The 15,143-nt window shown below is 34.9% G+C and overlaps 1 protein-coding gene across 2 annotated transcripts in view; it reads right to left on the reverse strand.

Annotated features, from left to right (window-relative positions):
- The window catches only part of EPHA3 (EPH receptor A3), a 354,141-nt gene that overhangs the window by 322,341 nt on the left and 16,657 nt on the right, over positions 1-15,143 (reverse strand). For both annotated transcript variants that reach the window (XM_032351772.1, XM_032351763.1), the window contains exon 2: positions 12,156-12,220. In XM_032351772.1, the coding sequence (XP_032207663.1) occupies positions 12,156-12,220 (65 nt within the window). The remainder of the gene's footprint in view (positions 1-12,155; positions 12,221-15,143) is intronic.

Consider the following 15,143-nt stretch of genomic DNA (forward strand, 5'->3'; position numbering starts at 1 on the left):
AAACCACACAATTTCAAAATCTTCTTTGGTATTGTCCAGACCAAGACAGAAGGGAATAATGAAAAAAGCATGGACTCAGACCCAGAAAGCAATAATATGACCTTGGTCAAGCCACTAACACTCCCAGAGGTTTAGCTGTTTGTCAACATGAGTTTGGGAATTACACTAGATGACTTCTAAAGTCACTGCTATCTTTAAAATTGATTATCCCTTTGAATATATTCTATTGCTCCAAATAAAATAAAATTTTGCTACTCTTAATAAAAAGTGAAGCAACTTGGGGTGCCTGAGTGGCATAGTTGGTTAAGCATCTGACACTTGGTTTCAGCTCAGGTCGTGATCTCCAGGTCCTGGGATCAAGCCCCTCATGGGGCTCTGCATTCAGTGTGAAGTTTGCTTGAGATTCTCTCTCCCTCTTCCTCTGTCCCTCCCATTCAAGTTCTCTCTCTCTAAAATAAATGAATAAATCTTAAGAAAAAGTGAAGCAACTCTGTCAATAAATATTTTCACAAAATTCTACAATTTTGTGAAAACCTAGAAATTCACAAAATTTCTTGTAGTTTATGATTACATTGTTGTTTACTGCCTTTCGAGCACTCATGAGAACAGAGAAATTGAAGTCAAAATTATATCACTAATTCTACATTAAAAAATGGCCACCCATCACTTATATTCAACATTATGGATACAGATGACAAATGGATCTAGGGAATGGCTGAGCAAGCACAGTTTACAAGATGGATTCATATCACTCAGAAGCTTTAATCGTCTTTGGAAACCTTTGACTAAATTCATAAAGTTTATGACCACCAACTCTCTTGGGATTCCATGGCATGGAATAAATATCCAAGTGTAGACTGGGAATTAAAGTTCTTTGGGGAGCCTGGGTGGCTCGGTGGGATAAGCCTCTGCTTTCGGCTTAGGTCATGATCTCAGGGTCCTGGGATCAAGCCCTGCATCGGGCTCTCTGCTCAGCAGGGAGCCTGCTTCCTTCTCTCTCTCTCTGCCTGCCTCTCTGCCTACTACTATGATCTCTGTCAAATAAATAAATAAAATCTTAAGAAAAAAAATGTTTAAAAAAAAAAAGTTCTTTGAAACCATCACATGGCATCCTTCCTCTCTTCCTGTACTGGCTCTCTTCCATAGTAACTAGATCCGTAGTTCTATTACTTCATATTGAGAAGAGAGGTCACCATTTTACATTTTTCTGAATTTTAGCTTATCCTTAACCTCAGGCCCAAAAAAATCATTGACTGATACTGTCACAGGGAAGGGAGACTTAATTACTCTTACCATTCAAGCATTTTATGCTCCCCTTTCTTTCTTTTCCTTTGTCTTCCTTAGTTTACAAGATAATTTTCATTTCTACTGAATCCTCCAATGGTCTTCAACTTACTCAGTTCTCCAAATTTAGCTTCTCTGTTTCATGCCTTTATTTTTAAAAAAATTCACTAATAAAAAAAGATTTAATTTTTTTAGAATATCCCTTATTTGAATATTAGCAAAATAGTTAAAATTCAACCTTATGCCAGATCACTAAGCTATATAATCAAAGGGATACAAGCAGATCCTAGGTTCCCATACAAGCTACCCATGGGAACTTTCACAATGCTTTTCTGTTTTTTTTTTCTGACTCTCGTCTGTTCTTCAATTAAAACATCCCCATAATTACCTAGATTAAAATGTTGCCTTTGAATGTTATACAGTATCTTTAGTGTGGCACATAAAATCCATCAAAAGATGATGCCTGTCATTTTCTAGGAACATCCCATAGCCGTTCCCTAGACAAACTTAAATTATAGTAACACTTTGATGGAAGATTTTCATATTCTTTTTTTTTTTAAGATTTTATTTATTTATTTGACAGAGAGAAATCACAAGTAGGCAGAGAGGCAGGCAGAGAGAGAGAGAGAGAGAGAGAGAGGAAGAAGCAGACTCCCTGCTGAGCAAAGAGCCCAATGCGGGGCTTGATCCCAGGACCCTGGGTGGAGGCTTTAACCCACTGAGCCACAATTTTCATATTCTTTATTGCGATTTTTTAATCACTTAATTCATGACTATTTTATCTCTTTTATGGTGAGCAATGGATGCCAGATGTATAAACAGCATATATATGCAGTTCAAACTAAATTCCCAGATTACATGAGAGAAAGGTGATGATTCTAAAATGAATCATTATAGCAAACTGCAAAGAATAAATTCCCCAAGCTACTGGTCAAGTACTTACATTCACATGTTGCATGTTTATAAAATCTTAAATGAAAAACATCTAGAGCTATATTAATCATGAATTGTGCTGTATTAAGAGGTTGGAATGAACTACAATACAGCATCAGGCAGCAAATGAGTATCTTCCTAAGTAATGGTGGCCTCATTACAGCAAATAACAATATTCTAGTACAGTGATTCCCAAACTTGAGCAGCATCACAATCACAGAGGGTCTATGAAAAAGCAGATTTCTGGGTCCCACCCCTCTGGATTTCTAATGAAATAAGTCTTGGTCTGAATTTTGCCTTGTTGTTTACATATTTTAAACTAAGGATTTCAATCTATATATTTATAATTATTATTTTATATATTTATTTGCATATAAATATATATCAGAATGAATAAAAATAACTCGTAGAAGTGGACTACTCAGAAAACCCCTTTGATGTTTCTTTTCATATGTCTCATGGAAAGGGGATGAATGATTTTAGCAACCCCCGAGAAACCGGCATCATTTTTCATTAAACTGAACAGCATTAGCAGAAAACAAATAACTGTAATCAATGGGCTATTAAGGTTGCAGAAGTACTTAAGTGGTCTGTGTAAATAGAATAACCTTTAAATGATTTCAGATGCAATGGTTATCATTTGGAATGTGGAACTTCTTTAAAAAGTGTTTCACACTATATTTTTGCAGGGCATATTTAATTTTTTAATCTTCCAAAAAAATGGCCCACCAGACAATACCAAACCTAAGGATCAAAATCATTAAGTCATGAAATTTAAAAAAAAAAAAAAAAAAGGAAAGGAAAGAAACTTTGGGCAAATTATTATTTTTACAAATTTCTATCAAAATTCTTGGCTTAATATAATAACAGAATTGAAACACTTTCCCACTGAGGTGTCTATGTTGTTTTTATATCTTATTTCAAAGGAAAATTTGGAAGCTTGAAAACATAGTGTTTTAGTATATTTTTTTAAATATTAATGGAACTGATGGTGTCTGGGTGGCTCAGTTGGTTAAATGATGGCCGTTGGCTCAGGCCATGATCCCAGAGTCCCATACCAAGTCTCACATCAGGCTCCCTGCTGAGCGGGAGTCTGCTTCTCCCTCTGACCTTCTCCCTCTCACATGCTCTCTCAATAATTCTCTCTCTAATAAATACATAAATAAAAATTAAATGAATTAATTAAATTAAATATTAAATGAACTGAATGTTTCTCAGCAATAAAAAAGTTGATATTCAGGCTGCTATATACTATTTTGCACATTTCAACAAATTTAATGTATAATGAACTGAGTGAACGTAGGAACACAGTTTGCATGAACACAGAAATATACAACATTAGCAATGGAAAAATGGTTAAAAAAATGGTTTTTATTTTCTTAAGGCACTGACAAAACTTATGTTAAAATAAATAAAAGGTAACATTTTTATAAATTAAATGTTGCTAGAATAAATTCTACCTTTGCTTATTTTTACCACTTATCCACATTTCCCCTTCGATTTTGGTGCATTTTGTTTCAAAGAAAGGTGAGAAAGAAAAACCTGAAAAACTTTGCCATGTTTTTCTAATTTGATCAGACAGCCTTTCTTGAAAGGTCAGCACAATAGGTGAAAGTGACATATTGAAAATATATAGCATTGTTCATTCTAGGCATAAAAATTTCAAATGACCCAGAATCACATATCACATGTGTCAAAAATTTGATTTTTCTAGATCAACTATTCAGCATATGAAGCAGAATTTAGACTATGATTCATAAAGGCAGAATCCCAAGTGGTTACTGTTGACACCCAGTTGTCAAAATATTCTTCCTGCCTTTCAGATACCATGCACAATGTGAGAGCTAGAGATCTAGTAGCTAAGACTTAAAATCCAGACTTCAAAAACAGCAGTAATTCCAACACTGAAGGCAAATTACAGTAAACTGGAGAACAGCAAAGCAATGACTCATTTTAGCTATTATTTTTATTATTCCCACTCCTCTCTACGATTCATTCAATTATAAACATTTCTACTTTTAGTTAAATGAAATTTATTTGCAGGATTCTGGCTTTTTAACCTTCAAACAACAGTCAAGATGAACTTCAATATAGAACTGTTTTTAGCTAGTTTTCTTTCTTGTTTAAGATAGATTCATTTATTTATTTATTTGTTTGTTTGTTTGTTGATTTATTTATTTATTTCAATGAGAGCACAAGCGGGAGGGAGAGGGACAAGTAGGTTCCACCTGACTGGTGAGCCCCATGCAGGGCTCGATCTCAGGACTCTGAGATTATGACCTGAGCAGAAATGAAGAGTCAGATGCTTAAAGGACTGAGTCACTGAGCCACCCAAGTGCCCCTAGCTAATTTTCTTTTCAGTTAACTTCTAATTCACGGGCTGTTTGTAATTAACTAAATAGCCCTGCTAGTACAAACAACAGCATAATATCATATGCAATATAAACATGGATATCTATACATTATATGCTTATAGTACATATAGTATATGTATATATTATAATTTCACTCAGCATTTATGCCACGAAAAAAGAGAGTGGAAGCATTAATAGACACCATTTGAAATAACAGATAGGAAATCAAACTTTTTCAACAAATACATAACGTCAACTTAGTTATACTTCCTTATTTTGGAAAGCTTTTATTTTTCATTCATTCAGGCAATTTTAATTTATGGACCGCTATCCCAGGGACTGAAACTGTGGAGAATAAAAGAGGAAGTTTCATGATGGAGACTGGCTTCATAGGGTTTTCAGCTTCCTGGCTGAAATAAGTGTCAATGAAATAATTGCAGAATGTTAATGTAGAATTACAAGCTGTGGAGGTACAAGAGAGAACAAGGAAGATGAGCTTAAGAGTATTACGTGCTCACCTGGGGGGTGTGGGTGGGTAGAGGGGAGGGGTGGCAAGAGAGTGGCATGTGAAAGAGTCAGAAGGTCTCCCTGAAGGAGAGAGATTAAAATTTTGAGGAAATTCTCATCACTTAAAAGTTTTAAATAAATTAAAGTGGACATGCAACTTTTGACTCATTCATCCATAGTTGACCCTTTCCATTCAAAATATAATGCCAAGACTTTATGGACACTTTTGTCTGCACAGATTCAATAGCGTAACAACCCTGTGATGTCAAAGGCCATGTTTGGGGCTCTTAACTGAGAAGAAAATGTCAGGTAGTAATATCAATTTTCCTTCTCCTAAATCCAAATCCAAGATGCCACATAGAGTCTGAGAGCTAAGATTCGAAGGGGAAATCCTCAAATTTATTTAAGAATAAGAAATTATATGTGTATAGCTCTTTCACATGCACTATCTCGTATATTTTGTCATAGATAACATAAATATCTTATTTGTTCAAATATTCACTACAAAGTGCTGTGACATGGAAACTATTATTATTCCTCTTTTAAAAGTAAAGAGAAATGTTAATGAAGGTTAATTAGCCTATGTCGGATCAAATAGTAATAAATAGCAAAGCCAGGGTTGCCTGGGTGGCTCAGTGGGTTAAAGCCTCTGCCTTCAGCTCAGGTCATGATCCCAGGGTCCTGGAATCGAGCCCCGCATCGGGCTCTCTGCTCAGTGGAGATCCTGCTTCCTCCTCTCTCTGCCTGCCTCTCTGCCTACTTGTGATCACTGTCTGTCAAATAAATAACATCTTAAATAAATAAATAAATAGCAAAGCCAGATTTCAAATGCAGTTTTCCAACCCTAAACAATGTAGCTCACTGTATTTTACTACTCTGCATATGATCTCTACTGGGAAAATACAAATAACATAATACAATTCACAAAATAATATAAATATAATTATCCATTGCTGTATCCCTCATTTGGAATTTAAGATATTTGATCAGGAAATTAAACATTGTATCCTATCAGAATATCTTTCATTTGAAAGTATGGGAAATACTAAGAGTGATTTAAACAAGGAAAATTCTTTTACATAACTCAGTGGTTCTGCCAGGTCAGGTCTCTAAGCTAATTTCTCCAGGCTAACCCAAGTGGGTTAGCGCTTTTCTGGTCATGAAGGGAGCACAGCTGCTCCAGACAAGGACACTGGGCCCTCACAGGGCAAGCCTGGAGACACAAAGTTCTTAGGCTCTCCCCATGTCTTTTTATTAGCAAGAAAATTTTTCCAGAAGTCACTGGAATTCTGCTCTAGATTCACTGACTTTATTTATTTTTGCCTAAACCAGTCACTGGCAAGTGATCATGATTAGCTCTCAGATGAGTCAACTTTGGCCGCACAGAGTCAGAGGGGCTATTTTCCAGGGACACAACAGAAGTTGAAAACAAACAATATAGGTGCGCCATTCTCAAGAAAAAGCCAGGAAATAGGGCGTCTGGGTGGCTCAGTGGGTTAAGCCGCTGCCTTCGGCTCAGGTCATGGTCTCAGGGTCCCGGGATCGAGTCCCGCATCGGGCTCTCTGCTCAGCAGGGAGCCTGCTTCCTCCTCTCTCTCTCTCTCTGCCTGCCTCTCTGCCTACTTGTGATCTCTCTCTGTCAAATAAATAAATAAAAAATCTTTAAAAAAAAAAAAAAAAGAAAAAGCCAGGAAATAGATGTTGGGGACAACCAACAGGGCCTCTTTGCCAAAAGATCATTTTGGTTTTGTTTTGTTTGTTTTAGCTTGTTTGCGTACATTATCATAAGCGAGGCACCAATAAATTTCTAAGGAAATCTTTAAGGAAAAAAAATTCTAAAGAAGTTGAAAAAAGAGGAAGGTAGAAAATTAAAAAAAAAAAAGCTCTGCAATTACTAATTTTGAGAATTCTTTCTATCATTAGCTAATATACATGAATCACTCATTTCAGGCTATGCTTTTTCTATATTTCCTAAACTCTCTCCTTTTTTTAAAAAAAATTTTACATTCAGTTAACCACTGTATACTACATCATTAGTTTTTGATGTAGTGTTCAGTGATTCATTACTTGTGTACAACATCCAGTGCCCATCACAGCACGTTCCCCAACCCTCTCCTCATGCTCTTCTGGCTATCTGAGCTTCTGTAATTAAGTGAATTGAGGCTCATAATTCCTTTGTACTATTTGGTTAGCATATCAATACTATTCTAATTATACAGCTCCACCTCCCTCTGATCCTTCTACGTTGACACATATACTAAGAAAACTTATGTGGTAGATTGGCATTATCAATCAATCAGCCAATCAATAAATTTAAATACTAGACATATTTAAACAAAAGACTCTTTCAAAGTTGTAATAAAATATGTAAATGGGTTTTTACATGTGTTGATTGTCCCCTAAATCAAAGAATATTTAACCTACTGATTACTAAAATTTCCGAAGATAATTATACCCAAAATTCGAACATTATATCTCACAGTTCATAAAGACAGCAAATGTCATTGCTATGTTTGCTTTATTAGTGCCAAAACTTATCCATGACAAAAAAAAAACCTCTTATCAAAAAATAAATTGTGTTCATAACCACCTGATAATTTCAGTTTACAAACTTTGAGTATTATTTATAAGAATTTAATTTAGAGGGGTGCCTGGGTGACTCAATTTGTCAAGCATCTGACTCTTGGTTTCAGCTCAGGTCATAATCTCATGGGTCATGAGATCAAGCCTTGCTTGGGCTCCACACAGAGCCAGGAGTCTGCTTGCAAATGATTCTTGCCCTCTGCCCCCCCCCCACTCTCATTTGCCCTTTCTCTCTCTCTCTCTAAAATAAATACATATCATTTGTTATGATTATACATTATCATAAGTAAGGCACCAATAAATGTCTAAGGAAATCTTTAAGGAAAATTTTCTAAATAAATAAATAAATCTTTAAAAAAAATCATTTAAAGAAAACCAAAGTCTCATTAAATTTCCTCCCAGATACTCATTTGGAGAAGTTTTTCCAGGCCTAATGGTATAGTACCATAATTTTCACCAGATTTCCTCTAAGATTTGAAGCATCATTTTAAAATAGAGATAGAAATACTCCTCCCAAGAAAATTACATAGGTTAATTGTAAGCTTTTATGCATGAATACATCTCTGGGGGAAAAGGGGAACAAAAATAGGAAAGAACATACATGAAGGAATGACTCATCATTGGGCCTTTTCGCCCAGATATATTAATTTTATATAGCTTTGGTATACAATCATTTTTTTAAAATTCATATTGCAAAAGATTTGGAATCTGGATGGGAGTAAGGCTGAGACTTAGAGAACTTGCCAGCAGTCTCCCAGTTTCTTTTTAGTGACCACAGCTCCTGACAAAGCACCATTATTCATCCCCTAAGCAAGGATTTCTCAACCTGGGCAGTGTTATTTTGGACCTGATTATTCTTTGTTGTGGGAGTTTGCTCTGTTTCTTGCAAGATGTTTAGCAGCACCCAGACCTTCCACACTAAATGCCAGCAGCGTCCTGACTTACCAGTTATGACAACCAACAATATCTCCAGACATTTTCAAATATCTCCATGGAGCCCATTCAAAATTGCCTCCCTCCCTACCTACCTCTCCCATCACACTGAAAACCATGGCCCTAAATCAAAAGAGTAGGATTTTCCTTGCTGTTTCCAACAACATGCGTGGACCTTTAGGACATTATGCTATGAAATAAGCCAGACAGAGAAAGATAAATATTACATAATATCACTATTTCACAGATTTTAGGGGGGGAAAAAAGCCAAACCCATAGAAACAGAAGAAAAGTGGGTGTCAGGGACTGAGAAGTAGGAGAAACAGGGAGAAGTAGGTAAAAGAGTACAAATTTTCACCTTAAGATGAATAAGCTCTGTAGATAGAATGTAAAATACAGTGAGTGAAGCTGGTAACACTGTATCGAATGGTTAAAATATGCTAAGAGAATAGAATTTAAATGTTGTCTCTCTCACACACACACACACAAAGCAGGGTTTTCAGTTATTTAGTATGCTATAACATTGTTACTACAATTTTTTCCTCCAAACTTTATAATCATATTTTAGTTAACCTACAAACAGATGCACTGCTTTTATTGGAGTTAATCAATTAAGACAGTAACAAGTTCAAAATTGTTTCCAGCACTACATTTCACTTCTTATGGAAAAGCTGTAACAAAAATATCATGATATTTTTAACTATTTCCTTTAAAAACAAAAGATCACAAAATTAACCTATGTTTGTTATATTGAAAATGGCACTGGTTAGGCAATAAAAATAATTAAAAATAAAAGCATAAACAACTATAAAAGCAAGGATGTTAAATTCCAACTGGTAATTAACTATGCAGTGCTTTTACTCGAGAATGTCACCAGTTCTGGGGCGCCTGGGTGGCTCAGTGGATTAAAGCCTCTGCCTTCCACTCAGGACATGATCTCAGGGTCCTGGGATGGAGCCCCGCATCAGGCTCTCTGCTCAGCAGGGAGCCTGTTTCCCCTCTCTCTCTTTGCTCTGCCTCCCTGCCTACTTGTGATCTGTCAAATAAATAAATAAAATCTTTTAAAAAATTTCATCAGTTTCTCAAAAAGAAATGAACATTAATCAAACATATTCCAAATTATGTTACTTATTTCATTGTGGACATTTTGGTTAACACAATATACGATTTAGAGGAAAAACACACTATACAACACCACAGGATAATAATTCACATCTCTCTCTCTCTATTTTTTTTTCTCTTTTTGCTTTGGGGTCTTGGGATATTATAAATATCATGACCTGTTGGGGAGATTTTTGTTTTCCCTGATAGTTTTAAAGATAACTCCGAAAACTTGGCCAGTTGTCTTAGGCTTTTTTTATTTAACTTTACTTTTTCAGAATTCCAAGATTCATTGTTTATGCATCACACCCAGTGCTCCATGCAATACTTGCCCTCCTTAATACCCACTACTAGGCTCACCCAACTCCCCACTCCCCCCTTCCCTCCAAAAGGAAAGACACAGCTGCAAGGAGATGCACCAGGAAAACAATGAAGAGGAAGCCCAAGCTCATGAGGTTGGCTCTCTAAGGCAACCAAAAGCCAAAGGAAAACTGAAAACTGTTTGCTGATAAAGCCACAGAATTTGTGGACAAAAATGAGGTAGGAAATTGGGCAAAAGATGGGAAAAGCCAAGAGGTGAGTTATCCTAAGTAGTGCTTCTTAAATTTAATGTGCTCAGCAATTCCCTGGGGACCATGTTAAGATGCAGATTCTGATTCAGAAAGTCTGGGGCAGGTCCTGAGAGTCTATATCAAAAAATCTCTGAGGGATTGATATTGCTGGTTAGTGCACATACCTACCACACCTTGAGTAGTAGAGAACATTTCTCTAGAACATTTCTCCCCACCCTCAACATATCTCTGGAAGCAGAAGTGCCAGTTTTGTTTCATTACAATATCTCTAATATCAACATGGTTAAATGAATTCACTTATACAGTATTCTCCCCAAAAGTCTTAATATATAGAAATATGTTTTCTTTATACCTTCTTCAAAGGAAATCATGAAATAGACTGTTGCTTTGAAATACATGTTAATTTCTTGTTGTTTTTTTTATAAGCCTGTATAACTATCTGTTAGTAAAATGTCACTGTGATTTTTGCTTTTCATACATCCTTAGGCAGCAAGTCTCTATAGTGGATAACCTGATGGAGTAATGAAAAACGCAATTTCTAAAATCAGAATTAAAATTAGACTTGACTTTAGGGTGATTAGTTTTAAATGAGTTTTCCAGCTCAATCTGGAGTTTTGATTCACTCTTTCTGACTACCCAGGATGTGCTTTTATCCTAATAATTTGATTCCTTTTACACCTATGGGAAGACCAAATCCTGGCTTACTTCATATTCTCTCCTCCAAAACAACCAACCAAGTCCTGATTATGTGATAGGTTTTGGCATTGTGTCAATGTCAAGGTGTACCAGGAAGAGAAGCAGATTCAAAGATGACAGATAGATGAAGTATCTCTGATGTAAAACATCCGTTGGTGAAGAAGAAGCTGGCAGTACCGTAAAAATCAGTATGTTTAGGCACAAAAATCTAAAGACTGAATATCAGCACTAAGTGGAAGTAATTATAACCTCTTTAAAAAGAGGATGAGTAGAAGGAAAAGAAATACACAAATTTGTTCCTACCACAGGTATTTCAAAATAACATTTTACATTTTCCACAAGCTATACTTGGAAGCAAAGTATGTTTAGGCACTTATTACACAATTTCGTAAGAACAAGAATTTTCCAAATGTATATGATGATCCTCCCCCAACCACCACCAAAAAAAAGAAGAAGAAGAAGAAGAAAAGAAAAGAAAAAGAAAAGAAAACAAAAAACTTTCTCACAGAATCTTATCAGAAACGGTTGGGTCACAAAAATTCTATACACTTTAGTAATCTATGTCTGGCTTGGTAATGTATTAAAGGTATATAAAGAGTTTAAATTTAAAGGTAGTCAATTTTTTTTCTAAATGAAATTTCCCAGGCTTAAGCTGACCTTGATATGCTGCAGACATTTTAAGTGAAGAAGTTAAAGCAATGTGAAGAAATTAAGAAATAAAGATCAATGAACAAAGAATTTAAGGTTTTACGGAATTGACAAATATATCCTTCTTGGATGGTCTCCAAGGCTGCTTTTAATGCTATGACTCTGCAGGTCTCTAAATACACACTTCCTACATTACTTGAAATTTGAAATGTCTTCTCAATTCACCTCTTCTGATCACATCACAAAAAGAATGTTAGATGATCACACTCAGACCATCTACATGATGCCAGTAAAAGGTTTAATTAGTGTCATCAAGCAACTGATGGCAATCGATTCAGAAGGAAAAAATTAGACTTCAAAAATTTTAATAGTTCCATTGGACACAAATATCTGGCTCTCTTGGTGCATGTATTGAAGATACTGATAAATATATATGTCACTGAAGTAGAGGAGTTCATTTTAGAGAGCATACCAGTAATTCCCTCTGTTCTCTATGAGACAATGGACAGAATCATGTTTCCTTTCAACAGTTTACCAGACTCACCCCATGTGATGGGTAAGAGATCCATCCCAGCTCCCCTTGAATTGTTTTTGAATCCAGCAGATTGACTAAAAGAAAACACAGACACACAAATGCGGTTAAAATAAATAAATTTCTATTTGCCTCTGTGAAGTTAACGTTGCCTGTTGTTGTTGATATAAGAATAAGACCATGTTTAAAACACAAGACTCTTTATTTTTGTGATAGGAATATGAAAGAAAAAGAAGGAAATGGCAAAGGGAAAGTAATCCCGGAAACAGTTAAGGAATTAAATTTCTCTGGCTTTTTTGATTGTGCTTATTTATACGATAGATCAATATTCAAAATATTGATAACAGGTTTTGACCAATTAATTATAGGTTTAAGGAAGAAATGGTAAAAATGAAAAACAGGAAACATTACTGCTAACATGTTATCAAAATAACTTAGAAGACCATTAAATTTAACAAATTTACATATAATTTCACTATGAATGAACTTCTTTAATATGCTTCCATAATGAACCAATATTTCTGTTTGTGTCTGTTAGGACATCTTTTTTATTGTCTGTGTCCAATAGAAGAATTTTTAAGACCACATAAATTATCTTATGTGTAATAAAAAAAATGCTTAACTAATAATTCCAGGAGAAATCAAAACAAAACTATGTTTTATAAAATTCCCTGGAATAAGCTTTAGTTATTTAAAGAAAACATTGTTACTCAAAGGCTTTAATGATTTTACTTAGAACTTTGCACTAGCTATTAAAAAGTCTGATGAATAATAAGATACAACATGAATGTGTTTTCATTTTGAACATATTATTAAAGAAAGACAAATCATTTCTTTTTAGTTTTTAAAGGTTTTATTTATTTATTTGTCAGAGAGCGAGAGAGAGAGAGCAAGTGCACAAGCAGGCAGAGTGGCAGGCAGAGGCAGAGAAAGAAACAGGCTCTCTACCAAGCAAGGAGCCCGATGCCAGACTCAATCCCAGGACCCTGGGATCATGACCTGAGCCAAAGGCAGAGGTTTAACTGACTGAGCCACCAGGCGTTCCAAATCATTTCTTTTTAACGCAGAGGGTAATAATTGGTAATGAATTAAAAATTAAAATATAAAAAGATACTTCAAGTTGAATTAATAACGAAAGGCTCACTTTGTTGATCTATTAAACAATGTAAACTATGGTTTTACCTCATCCTTCATCTAAATCAGAAAGCAATCCCACAATTGACTAATGGAAGAGGTAGAGGAAGTTTACACAAAATAGCTATGTATTATTAACACAAACCAGAGCAGGTGAATCAATAAATACAATGAGAAATCATTTTCAGTTTCCATATTTACATAAATCAAAATACAATGTTAATACACGCACTGTGTAAACAGGTCCTTGTGTTGTCAATAAAAAAAATAAAAAAATAAATTTCCTGATCCGTAAAAAACACCATACTTCAATCACCCCAAATAGGAAATATTAATCTTATAAAATGTTAAGTAAAAGAAAAAACATATTTTATAGGTGTGAGATTCTAAATTTTCAAGAACTGCTTTTTAGGGGAGCCTGTGTGGCTCAGAGGGTTAAGCCTCTGTCTTCTGCTCAGGTCATGATCTCAGGGTCCTGGAATTGAGCCCCGCATTGGGCTCTCTGCTCAGCAGGAAGCCTGCTTCCCCCTCCCCCTCTGCCTGCCTCTCTGCTTACTTGTGATCTCTTTCTCTCTCTCTCTGTCAAATAAATAAAATAAAATAAAATAAAACTTAAAAAAAAGAACTGCTTTTTAAAAGAAGGTATTTGGTTATCTAGGTGAGTTTCAAAAAATCCTCCTGACTATTAAGTTAGAAGACATATAATTCTCAAAGTTAGAATCTCTAAGTTTTGCTAGTGAAAGTACATAAACGTAATTACACTGGAATTCCTTAATGATTAAAGATTTTTTTTTTTCTCACAATGAATTAATCCCACTGAGAAGTAATTATATTTAGATAAGAGAAGAAACCAGTTGCTGCATGGATTACATAGTGCAATTTCCATAATGGTATTATTTCCCAGGATATCAGTTTAGAAATGAATAGTCTTAATTGTCTTGAAATTATCTGTCAAAAATGATTTTTAAAAACCCTCAACCAATTAATCAATGTTACAGATAATATTTCAGATTAATCAATGTTAGAGAACTTTTGAAAATATGAAAATTCACCTTCAGAGTAAAGCATCTTACCAACATTCATTCTAATAGATATGTTCTATTGATGAATCCTACTTTGACAGTTCTATCAGTCATCAGATGATTTCTCTGAGTTTTACATATGATTTGCATAGAATTTACAATGCCAATATTCATCATTAGATCATATTTGCAATCCCTTTAGGAGTCTAAATGGTTCAATGTATTTGTGTGTGTGTGTAATAACTGAATATGTACTAAATGAATATGTGTCACTCAACTCGCTAAGTTAAATGGCTGATTTAATTTCAATATTACTAACCAGAGGAGGAAAGTGTTTGAGGCAAAAGAAGACATGAATATAGTCTCCATTTAGTAAATGACTTATTGGAATGTAGGCTGTTAACTAAGAACTAAATACCCTTTAGTTTTCTCTGATGATAATGAGGGAGAAGGGACCGGACTAATCATATCTGCATTTGGTGTCTACTCAAAAGAGAATAACTAAGCCAAAAAGAATTATATCACGCTGTTGATTAAATAAGTATAATAAATTAATTGAATTTATTTCATTTACTTGGAAATGGAAATTTAGTGTACTCTATTTTACGTGAATGAGGAAAACACAGCAGCATCATTACCCATGATTCTGATTCTGTTGTCTATCAAACATAATTATATCTGTCCTGGTTATCTCACACTGTTGCATCATGTGATGATCAAATAATAGAAATGTATTTAAAGCCTCCATGAGTTTATAACATGCTATACAGATTTGGTGTTCTTGTAAAATTAATACCTGAACTCACAACCATACTATGTTGGTTTATGAATTGTATTTATAATC

The sequence above is a fragment of the Mustela erminea genome, chromosome 1 (assembly GCF_009829155.1).
Source record: "Mustela erminea isolate mMusErm1 chromosome 1, mMusErm1.Pri, whole genome shotgun sequence".
NCBI lineage: Eukaryota > Metazoa > Chordata > Mammalia > Carnivora > Mustelidae > Mustela > Mustela erminea.